Genomic DNA, 12,226 nt, shown 5'->3' with positions numbered 1-12,226 from the left:
AATGGATAGATTGGACTCAAAGAATGATTTTCAAGGTATTTGTGGCTCTTCACATTCTATATGCTTAATCTTGTTAGTGGGGGAAAGCCTCTGATTGTTTTTTAAAACTTCTGGTTCTTTTTCTTTTGAGAGAAAAATACCATGTGAGAGCCTGTAGAATTACAAAGCAGGATTGCTCTTCAATGAGAGATGGCTTTGGGAATTCAGTATTTACCATTTAGAGTTTTTCAAAGATCTTGGAGGCATTTGTTGCCGTTTTGTTCCATGTGGCATTTCCTTTATCTGGAAGCCATCTGTCCCGCCCTGAATTAAGCCATTCTTTTTTAATTTAATTTTCTTTTCCTTGTGGTCAGTACTTTGTCACTGAAAGAGAATCAGTGGGGAAGCTGGAACCGTGAACAAGAAGCAAGGATTCTAAACTTTCGTACGTGAGGCCCTTCTGGCCGGAGCCAGAAACTCTGGTCTATTTGATAGCAGACAGCTATTGCCCTGATTCCTCAGAGCAGTAGCTGTTTGGTAATTTTGTTCCTTTTGTGTTTCAGAAGTGCCTCATGCTCAGAGCCCACTGAAGCCCAGAAATTACCAACTGGAGCTCGCTGCTCCTGCTATCAACGGAAAAAACACAATAATATGTGCTCCTACCGGTAAGGCGATTGCCGTTACTTCTGTGCTCTGTTCCTCTGTTTGCTTCCCTTTTGTTCCTTTTCCTGCACACTGGGATAAAACGGGCATGTTTTAGTTAGTCCCCTGTTCTATTCGTCTTTTGAGAAAACCATCCTATTAATATAGTCTTAAGGTATTTTAAAACAACACAAGGGAAAAAGAAAAATGCCATCTTTTAGCTTGCTTCAGACCCTGAGTACACGTAGCCTAGGAAGCAGCTTGACGTTTTTTAGTCATGGTGTAAATTTTGCCATTGTTAACCCATCCACATGACCAATTTACTAGTCTACCAGTGGTTTTAGGAGAGCCCCAAATAATTACTTCCACAGAAATATTTTAGTATTGTAACTGAGCAAACAGGGACACCATGTGGTACCTTGCTGTATGATCCAAAATTAGTCCTGGAAAAAAACAGGTTTTTATTTACAATATTCCAACCTTGAGGGCCTGAGAGCACTTCTCCCAGGAGCCCCATTCGCCCTTGCTCCCCACCAGGCTGTATGCCAGAACCAAGCTCCGTAGTTCCCCATCTCCTTAAGCTGGCTGTGCCCACAGTTCTCCATCTCCTCTGGAAAGACTGCCCGTGGGTCCCAGAGTCACCATCCTCTTGCAGCAGCTGTTCTCCAGGACCTGGGGCACGTTGTCATCGGCCTCTGTGTCATAGTCCAGGAAGCATGTTGCACTGGATTGTGGAGGAGTCCAGGAAAGGCTTAAGTCCCAAGAGTCCAGATAGGGTCTGGGTCTGCAAGGCAACAGGTCAGCGTCTTGCAAGGCAGGGTCTTTGGTGGCTTTGGAGTCCGCTGGGGTGGGCACGATCGGAGCAGCAGCATATCTCTGCCTTCTTACTAGCCCATGGTGCATAGCTGCCTGCTCATGGCTTCCCCTCACATGGTTGCTACATCATTTCTCCAATGGCCAACCAGCTCCTACAGTCTGTGTGCCTTCCATCTCACTACTGGCAGCATGGTGGAATCTCTCTCTCTGCCCTCCTGGCAGACCCACCTCCTCCTGCCTGCTCTCAGTTTAAATCCTGAACCAGAGCTTCCTACCTGACCTCCTCCTCGGCTCCTCCCACAATGAGCTACGTTGGCCAGTTCCCTGTATTGTTTACATTCTCTTGGCTGCCACCTTCAGTCAGGGTGGCAGGAGGAGCTGCGTCCCTGCCTCCTGTGCAGGCACTGTGCCAACCCTGGGCCACTTCACCAGTCACCATACATTCTGAAAGTCAGGTACACACCTTTTGCCCCAGGGAGGTAGCACAGCTATTAGCTAGCTCTCAGCTTGCCTTTGATAGGAAAGGTATCCCAACGGCCCACTCCCCACACCCCCGACCGAAGGCCAAGGGGGTCTCGGGGACCTTGCGCTCCACGCCTCGCAACAGTGTTATGTTAGTTACATGTTTTCTTTTTCTTTGTATGTTAAAAGGTTGTGGGAAAACATTTGCTGCACTTCTCATATGTGAACATCATCTTAAAAAATTCCCACAAGGACAAAAGGGGAAGGTTGTGTTTTTTGCTAATCAACTCCCAGTGTATGAACAGCAAAAATCTGTGTTCTTAAAATATTTTGAAAGACTTGGGTAGGTATAACAGTTGCTCCAACTTATTTTTCTCTAGCTTTATGTAACTGGTATGCTTTCTGCTTTGTTTTGTTTTTGGAAAACCATGATTCAAAAACTTTATAGTAGAGTCAGATTTTATATAATCTAGATGTAATTCCTTTGTGGATTCAAGTCTGTTTTGTTATCTGTACCTGAAGTCCTGAACTCCTTTGGTTAACTCTTGCAGAATAATTCAATGACTTAAGGGATAAATTTTATGTTAAATGGCACATTTAACTTTTTAATGATTGTATAATTTATTTACTATTCCTCTTTACTATTTTCTTTGTTGGTGGCTTGAAAGAATTAAAATATATTCTTAGCAGTTTAACTAGCTTGCATTTATTGATCACTTACTATGTGTAAGACTGCTAAGCACTTGTCTCCTTTTAGACTTAAAGAGAACTGAATCTATGTTCTGATCTAGTGTTTCATATCTTTGTGTTCCTCATTCACACTGTGGTTGGTAACAGGCAATTTCTGTCATTTTCCAGGTACAGAGTTTCCGGCGTATCCGGATTGACATTTGAGAATATCTCAGTGGAACAGATCATTGAGGACAGTGACATCATCATTTTAACTCCACAGATTCTTGTGAATAGCCTTAGAAATGGGACTATCCCATCACTCTCTGTCTTTACTTTGATGATCTTTGATGAATGCCACAACACCAATAAGCGCCATCCTTACAACATGATCATGTTCAGTTATCTAGATCAGAAGCTTGGAGGATCTTCAGACCCACTACCCCAGGTATCTGCAGAGTCAGATGGATTTCTCCTAAGAGCCGTGACCTTCCTAAATCCTATCGACTTAACTCTCATGGCCACAGTGAGGATGTCCTTCTCAGGTCCTAAGTGCATATTGTGTAACTCACTGATTAATTCTGATTCATTTAGCAACTCAACATCTATGTATCCGGTGCCGCTATGCGCTGTGCAAAGCACTGGGGGTACAAATACAAAAAGACATAGTTCTTGCCATAGTTCTTCAACTGCTGAAGTTTTGTGGGGAGCCAAATATGTAAGAATTATGTCATAATTTATCATGATGGCACACTATGGAGATGTACACATGGTGCAATCAGAACAGAAGTAGAAGAACTAAGTGTGCAGTGAAAATAAGGCACAACCTGACAGAAGTAAGGTTAGGCAAAAACTGAAGAGAGTTGACAAGGTAGGTAGCTGGGTGGTTTTCAGTAAAGCCTACTATGTGTCCAGAGGCACAGAGCTGTGGAAGAACACAGTGCATTCACGAATCCTGAAACGTACATGGTGCATTCACAAATCCTTGAGTACAGTGTGAAGCGGTGAGTAGCGGTGGGTGAGGCAGGATGTCAGAGAGGGAATGATGGATAGAACAAGATGCCAGGAGCGACCGGAGGTTTGCAATAAGTAGGCGTGCAGATGGATTAGTTTGGGGGACCAGTTGGAAAGCCATTTTTGCTCTTTTTGGTGTTGTCAGAGGGGAGAGTCAAGACCAAGAGTAGTTCTCAGATGGGAGCAGGAAGGGTAGGAAAACTGGCATATAACCCTCCTTCCTCCTGAAGGTAGGACAGGTAGATGGATCATTCGCTGAGTATAATCAGATGGGAAGGGGGAGGAAGCTCAGGGCGCATAGAGCAGACTTGGAGTGGAAGACAGATAACTCATGCACAGAAGAATTCACTGTGTCATATTGGGGACTCAAGTGAAGCTGGAAACCATGAATTTGTAGTACACCAATCCCACATTGTGAGCAGTTCTCTAGCCCCACTAATAATCACTTTGTAATCACAGGTGAGAAGAAATTCGGTATGGTGCTCACAGACAAAATTCAGCGGCAATCACATTTCTTACAGCTTTTTCATCCAGAAAAAAAATGAATAGTTAACTAGATTCCTGGTTAATGAGTCAGTTATTTAGTTATTTATTGAGTGGCTATCAGAGGAAGAAACAAATATTAGGTGACCATGAAGCTAAATCTTTTATAAATGTTGTCTCACTAAATTCACACGGGTACCATTTTAAATTGCAATTGTGACCTAACAATTGCTGTTGTTACCTAGAGAATAGTAGATACTTGCAACCCATGTGGCATGCCCGTGACTGGAATGGGAGTATGACTGACTTCAGTCCCTTTCCATCTCAGTAGGTTCTTCTGCAGGTCATGAGGGGTCCCAGGGTAGAGCAGAGAGGAGTCCTGCCTTGCAAGGGTTTCTTCTCTTTGTTTCTATGTTGATTTGTGTTCAGCGGATGAGTCGTGGCTTCTGCATTTATTCAGTGCTTTGCTGAATGTGAACCTTTCCATTTGCAACGTCGTAGAGAATTTCAGGGAAAAAAGTGTTCTTGCTCTTTATCTCAAGTCAGGGGAAAAGCCTGCTTTAGCAGGAGAGGGCTATGTGGGGGGCTGCGGAAATGTCGCACTTTTCCCAGACACCTGACGACGGTCTGGCTTGCTCTTTGCAGGTCATCGGGCTGACGGCCTCAGTCGGCGTTGGGGATGCCAAAAACGTGCCCGAAGCCATTGAGCATATCTGCAAGCTGTGCGCGTCTCTGGACACCTCAGTGCTGTCAACAGTCAGGGACAACTTGGAGGAACTGGAGGGAGTTGTATATAAGCCCCAGAAGTGTAAGTGGGATACAGTAACCAGCCCTTGGGGGCTTTGTTACCTCCGGATATTTCTAGTTTAGAGCTCTTTGAATGAGCACTCAATGTTTACCCTCTCTCTGTTTAGTAAGATGTATTTAACTTGGGAAATGATCTCGTTTCTGGCTTTTCTCCTCCACTGAGCTTTCTCCTCAAGCAATGGATGAAGCTCAGGAATGGCCTTTAGAAAGCAAACAGTCTTACTCTCCAGTCCCGTAAAACTCTTATAAAGATACCAGCAATGAGAGAGAGGTGATGAGAAAAATCTAAGCATGTAAGTCTCTACAAGTCAGGCTCAGTCCTTCCCAGGGTTCCATGCTTGAGGGGCATATGGTGTGGTCATTCATTATTTCAATATTTATCTGATAATTTTGGCTGAAGTTGTCTGAACTAATCATACCTTACCTCAAAAGATCAGAATGTGATTTTATATAAGATGGACTAGGGCATGTGTATTGGATACCAATGCTGTACTCATTCGGCAAGGGCGAAAGGGGGGATGAGACGCACATGGCTTCACTCTTGCTCTCTGAATGGCCTGTGGCTGTATACGGCGGAGCAAACACACGTGAAATAGTCAGGGAGGGGGCAGTTACATTTCGTTCCGGGAGCTGCCCGTGCCGGGTTTAGGGAAGGTACACAATCTAAATTTTTTAGAATCAAGTACACATACATTTGTAATCCAGTCGCCCCCCCACCCCCCACATGACCACCGTGCCTTCTGAGCTTCATCTCCTCCCAACCCCCATAAGCCCAGTCATGCCGCGTTCCTGTGGGTTCCTCAGATGTGTCATAGGCTTTCTCTGTGCTGTCCTTTGTACACGACTGTGTTTGCTTTCTCCTTTCCTCTTCCCCTGCTTATCCCACAACCCTGCCTCCTTTGGAGGCACTTGGAGTCCTTTCCCTGTGCTCCACGACATTTGTGCATACTTCTCTCGCAACACTCCACTTGCATTTGTTTGGCTAAGTGTCTTCCTCTCCCCTGAGAATACAGGCCCCTCTGGATTCAGACCTCTTTACCCAACTCTCTATCACCAGAATATGGCATGTGGTGGGCAATGAATAAATTTCTGCCGAAACGATGCAATAATGCAAATTAGGAACAGTGTGAACACTCCTGAGAGTTGGGTGGGAAAGGATCAAAGAACAGAGACAGGCAGAAAGTGTGGTATTTGCAGGGATAAGACAGATACCAGCCTCCTCGGAGCAGGGGCCTGTGTTGAGAAACAGGAAAGCCAGAGTGAGAAGGTGAATTAGACCCAGAGCATAGAAGATGCGTTAGAGAAGTGCAGTAAGTCTGAGGGAGCTGTTGCGGGGTTTTGGAGCATTTTTTTATCTAGGTGAGCTGTCTGTGAACTTGGGTCCTCAGGTTTTGCCGAGGATGTTACAAAAGTAGGGAAAGGTTTGGAGATGCCTACTTAAACTCTCATGTACGCTTCCTGAAAAATACTCACTTTCCTTTGATGGTTCTAGTGTTCAGGAAAGTGGAGTCACGAACTACCAGCAGATTTGAATATATCATCTCTCAGCTGATGAAAGAGACAGAGGGTCTGGTAAAGAGTGTCTTTGATGAACTCGGTACTACAAGCCTCGGTAAGATAAATCTTGTTTTGTATCCTCTCCTTTTTGGAATAGCCGTGAATTGTTCACTAACATTTGTTTGCATTCTCCTTAGTTCAGACAATTTCAAGAGGTTCACTTTTTAAAAATACATATATTTTATTGATTATACTATTACAGTTGTCCTGATTTTTCCCCCTTCACTCCCTCCACTGAGCACCACTCACTCCCTCAAGCAATCCCCACACCATTGTTCATGTCCTTGGGACACACATATAACTTCTTTGGCTACTCCATTTCCTATACTGTACTTTACATCCCCATGGCTATTCTGTAACTATCTATTTGTACTTTTTAATCCCTTTACCTCTTTACCCATTCCCCCACAGCCTCCTACTATCAACCATTCAAATGCTCTCTGTATCCATGGTTCTGTCTCTGTTCTTGTTTGTTTAGTTTGTTTTTTAGATTCAGTTGATAGATTTGTGTTTTTTGCCATTTTATTGTTCATAGTTTTGATCTTCTTTTTATTAAATGAGTCCCTTTAACGTTTCAGATAATAATGGTTTGGTGATGAAGAACTCTTTTAGGTTTTTCCTGTCTGGGAAGTTCTTTATTTGCCCTTCAATTCTAAATGATAGCTTTGCTGGGTAGAGCAATCTTGGCTGTAGGTACCTACTTTTCGTAGCTGAATATTTTTTGCCAATGTCTTTAAGTGTGCAGAGTTTCTTTTGAGAAATCAGCTGACAGCCTTATGGGAACTCCCCTGTAGGTAACTCACTTCTTTTTTTCTCTTGCTGCTTTTAAGATTCTTTATCTTTAACTTTTGGCATTTTAATTATGATGTGTCTTTGAGTGGGCCTGTTTGCATCCATCTTGTCTGGGACTCTCTGTACTTCCTGGACTTGCATGTCTATTTCTTCACCAAACTAAGGAAATTTTCTTTCATTATCTTTTCCAATAGATTTCTAATTTCTTGCACTTTCTCTTATCCTTCTGGTACCCCTATGATGCGAATGTTGGACTTGAAGTTGTCCCAGAGGCTGCTAACATTATCCTCATTTTTTAGGATTCCTTTCTCTTCTTGTTCTGATTGGTGTTTTTTTGCTTCCTTGTATTCCATATCATTGATTTGAATCTCAGCTTCATTTACTGTACTGTTGTTTCCCTGTAAATTATTCTTTGTTTCAATTAGTGTATGCTTTGTTTCTGATTGGATCTATTTTTTAATGCTGTTGAGGTCCTCACGGAGTTCCTTGAGCATCCTTATGACCAGTGATGTGAACTCTGCATCAGATAGATTGTTTATCTCTACTTTGTTTAGCTTTTTTTCTAGAGTTTTGATCTGTTCTTTAAATTTGGGCCATGTTTCTTTGTCTCCTCATTTTGGCAGCCTCCCTGTGTTTGTTTCTGTGTATTGGGTAGAGCTGCTATGATTTCCTGTCTTGGTAGGATGGCCAAATATAGTAGGTGTTCTGTAGGGCCCAATGGCACAGCCTGCTTTATGACCCAAGCTGGGTATTTGAGGTAAACCCTTCCTGTTGTCTGAATACACCCTCCTTGTAGATGGGCCTTGGTTGCTGTTGGCAGATCAGTGGGAGGGATCTACCCAGGCCAGTCAGTTGCAAGAATTAGCTGCGACCACTTACCACCAACCTCCACTGTCCATGGAGGATCAGCTGTGCAGGAGCAGGGTGGTGGTGCTCTGACATGGTCTGTAGCTGTCCACTGGGTGTGTGTCTTGGGTATTTTCCAGGTGGTGCAGGCCAAGGTCAGCCCCCTCCTGTGTTTTGTCCAGGGCCACCCTGCCTGAATAAAAAAGCAATCTAAGATGGCTGCTATTTGTGCTGGGCTTGGGCTTTGAGATGCCCAGGCAAAGCCAAGCTGTGAATCTAGGCTGGCTGCTGCTAGTGCTGGGCCTGGGACTCAATGTAGCCAGCTGTGGCTTGTTTGATAGGATTTAGGTAGTTATGAAGCTTGGCCCAAGACCAAGCGTTCATCTGGAAAAGCAGTTTAGTTGGGTTTATGAATTGGATGGGGTAGAATCTCTGGGGATATCCAAGGTGAGTCAAACAGTGTTAGTCAGGTCGATGGAGTCTCAGATATGGCATTAGCTTGCTGGCTCATTCTGAATCAATGTGATTTCTTAATTCTGTAGTTGTCAGACTTCCATTCAACTCGGTTTCTGATGGTTCTGAGTGATGGCTATTTTGTATTTTAGTTGTAATTTTCATAACAATTGTGTGAAGAGGTGAGCCATGACTGCCTATGCCAACATCATAATCATAGGGTGATATAAAAAAAAAAACCAACCCAGAGGGTTGTTGACTTTCTTGATTATAGGTTATTCGAGAACCTTCTAAGTTCTTCTTTATTTTCTCTTGCTTTTTTTTCCAAATCCAAAATAAATATAGGACACACAGCTGAAAATATTATATTAAGTCAACTTATTGCTTTTTCTGACCTTCCAAATTAGCTTTCTGTCCTGACTTCCCTTTTATGTGAATGAAACCACCATTCCCCATGATGGCTCATTAAAACCTAGAAGGGACCTTTGACCTTTCCTCTTTTGAGGCTCTCATGAAGTCGTCACATTCTGTTCTTTTTATCCATGCCCTCATTCCCCAGAGATTTGTTGTGTCCGGTATTGTGCTCAGCGATGGAAAGAGCAAAGTTCAAGGCCCTTGGGAAGCTGACAGTCACACAATGGGAGTCAGACATGAGAAGCTTCCCTGGGACAGGGCAGGGGTACACGGTGGGCACCATGGGAGCACGCAGGAGCTGGGCTGGGCTGTAGGGAAGGCTTCCTGGGATAGAGCCCGAAGTCAGCGAAGTAAAGGAGAGATGACTAAGTGAGGTCTGAAAGGCATTAGGCATGGAGGGAAGAGAGAGCACAGTGACTTTTAGGAACTGCGAGCATTTCATGATAATTGAACATGTGAGTGGTAGAAAGGAGTGAGACTAAAGGGGGCAGCAGTGGGCAGGCGGGGAAGGGCCTGGTAGGCCAAACTGAGGGAATTTTATCCTATAAGCAATGGGCAGCAACTGAAGATTTTAAACTGATTAGTGATGTGATAAGGATACCAGTGAAGGAAGAGGGCCAGAGGTTGTTGAGATGGGTTTGTGAAGGGAGAAGGATTGTGCAAGGTACTGCAAACAGGAAGTGTTCCGATTTAGTGGCTGCTGGGAATTGGGTGAGAGAGGGAAGGGGCTGGAACACCCCCCCCCTCCCCACCGCTGGCTTCTCGCTTGGGCAGCTGTGTATATACCAGTGGGTTGTACTGGTTCTCCAGAACTAGGAGCCACTTTGGCCAGGTAGGAGGGGAGTTGAGAGTTTTGGAAATACTGTATTTCTAGTGTCTACAAGATATCTCATGGTGTCTTGCCTTCTCTTATGCTTATTTTTGCATTTCTTTCTTTTACCACTTGATTTAAGACATTCTAATAGCCTTCTAGCTGGTTTGCCCACACTCACTCTCTTTTCCATCCATCCCAACACGCTCTCCCCGTTGCCTGATTAGTCTTCCTGAAGGACCAGTGTTATCATGTCAGTGTCCTGCTTGGATCCCTTTGCTGTACAGGCAGGGCCCTCTAAGTCTCTAACTTGACAGTCTGAGTACCCCCGGCGCAATCTGGTTCTACTTACCTTTCCAGTTTCACTTTCCTCTCCTTTGATGTAGCCGGTCCTTGAACATGTCATTCACTTGTTCCCTCATTCAGTGTTGGTAGTGTGCTAGGTAATGGGAATATAATGTGGCCCCCGACACAGCCCCTGCCCTGTATAACAGTTAGTAAGTGATGAAAATAAAGCAGCAGCAGGGGATGGGGTGGGTGGATGGGTGGTAGGATAGGGATGTTGCCAGCAGAGGGGACAGCAAGTATGAAGGCCAGGAGGGTAGGGAGAGTGCGGGGACTCACATTAATCCTGTAAAATGCAGGGAGGGGCCCGTCTAGAGGTGGGGATCAGAAGATGGCTGGGCTGGATCGCCGCTGTGAGCTGGGGTGGGAGTTTGTCCAGAGGAATCTAATAAAGGCTCTGGAGCAGTGGGGTAGCATAGGTTCTCATCTTTATTTTGGAAACTCCCTCTAACTGCTGGGTGAGGAAGGATTGGAGGCAGTACATCGAGATGTGGAGAGAACACTTAGGAATCCGTGGTATCACCCGGGAACATTGTAACCTGTCTGGGTGGGGGGAGGGGCAGGGGTGGGGAGACGTGGGTTTCTCCTTTCTTACCCATTCCACTCTACTGCCTACCTCCACCTTTTCCCCAGCTAACTTCTCGTTTCCAGATCGTTTAGCTTATTTTTTTGACAGACTTTATTTTTTAGACCAGTTTTAGGTTTACAGAAAGATTGAGCAGAATGTACAGAGATTTCCCATATTCCTCCTGTCCTCAACTTAGCTTTTTTTAAATGCCTGCCCAAGTTCAATAAATGCTTGCCGACTCATTTAGTTTACTGCTGGCCTTGAATTTGGGGCAGGAAGGAGCAGCATGTCAATGCCACTTGTCTGGGCAGCCTCCTTTGTTCCTTTTTATCAAAAAAAGAGGAGCATTTTAACCCAGAAATATAACTCTCGCCTGTGACTTTTGCTGTAGTGAGCTGTTCCTGAGAAGCCCCAGGAAACTCTTCCCAGAGGAACTCACAGACGGAACCTCTTGAGATCAGGGCTGCATCTCCCCATCCTTTTATCCCCAGCACCTTGCATAGAGCCAGGGCTGTTTTAGGGGGCTGTGCACCATTCTGTGCACAGAGAGTAGGAAAGGAAATTAGAGGGTATGGCACGCTTAGAACCTTAAATGACTGACATTATGGCGCAATCAATGGAAAACTTTTTCTTTCCAGAAAGCTTATCTCAAATCCAAAACAGGCGTTTTGGAACACAGAAATACGAACAGTGGATCGTTGCCGTTCAGAAGAAGTGCGTGGTGCTGCGGCTGCGGGACAGAGACAGAGAGAGCAGGGTTTGCAAAGCGCTGTTTCTGTACACTTCCCATTTGCGGGTACGTTGCTTCTTTGGCGGGGCGGGGGTGGGGGGGGGCGCATTATAGGTGTAGCCCTACTGGGAGCTGTGCTGTGGCAGCTGAGGGAACGTCAGCTTTTCATCCTGTTCCCAGCAGCTCACTTAGGAATTTTCCAGAAGGTTCTTATGAAGCAAACTACAAAAGTTGTCCCATTCAGCATCTTCTTTGTCTGCTTTCTGAAACTTAACACTAGAGCCCACAGGACAGAAACACAGCTCTGTGCTGTGTCTCCAGCGTGCCCATGACTGACGTGACCGACATGACTAGAAAAAGGTGGGGGATGAGGAAACATTACTGTAGGCACGCGACTGGTGACTTCAGTGAGGGTGCCTGTCACCTTATCCCGGAACACGCTTTCTCATCCTCGATAAAGCCACATGCACACAAGGAAGAGGCAGGTGTTTTAGAACACACTCAGTCTGCATTTATAGCATTTTAATGAATTTAACTGAGTATTTGGTGTAGGTGGTCAGTGCTGTCACTTAAAACCAAAACATTTTATTCATTTATTTTTAGAGAAAGGGAGGGTGAAAAAGAGGGAGAGAAACATCAATGTGCGGTTGCCTCTCATGTGCCCCCTACTGGGGACCTGGCCCATAACCCAGACATACACCCTGACTGGGAATTGAACCCGTGGTCCCCCAGTTCACAGGCTGGTGCTCAGTCCACTGAGCCACATCAGCCAGGGCTCAGTGCTGTCATTATAAACAGGTGCAATTGCAATTCAGTGATGCTTTTGATGTATAAAAAG

General features: G+C 44.9%; 1 protein-coding gene across 1 annotated transcript in view; it reads left to right on the top strand.

Annotated features, from left to right (window-relative positions):
• The window catches only part of RIGI (RNA sensor RIG-I), a 44,696-nt gene that overhangs the window by 13,177 nt on the left and 19,293 nt on the right, over nucleotides 1-12,226 (top strand). The window contains exons 6-11 of the mRNA XM_037035746.1: nucleotides 543-644; nucleotides 2,089-2,242; nucleotides 2,758-3,016; nucleotides 4,711-4,873; nucleotides 6,365-6,484; nucleotides 11,297-11,454. Of these exons, the coding sequence (XP_036891641.1) occupies nucleotides 543-644; nucleotides 2,089-2,242; nucleotides 2,758-3,016; nucleotides 4,711-4,873; nucleotides 6,365-6,484; nucleotides 11,297-11,454 (956 nt within the window). The remainder of the gene's footprint in view (nucleotides 1-542; nucleotides 645-2,088; nucleotides 2,243-2,757; nucleotides 3,017-4,710; nucleotides 4,874-6,364; nucleotides 6,485-11,296; nucleotides 11,455-12,226) is intronic.

Source organism: Sturnira hondurensis, unplaced genomic scaffold (genome assembly GCF_014824575.4).
Source record: "Sturnira hondurensis isolate 20B ecotype Veracruz unplaced genomic scaffold, ASM1482457v3 Scaffold0022566, whole genome shotgun sequence".
In the NCBI taxonomy this organism is placed as follows: Eukaryota; Metazoa; Chordata; class Mammalia; order Chiroptera; family Phyllostomidae; genus Sturnira; species Sturnira hondurensis.
This window is presented reverse-complemented; position numbering and strand designations above follow the sequence as displayed.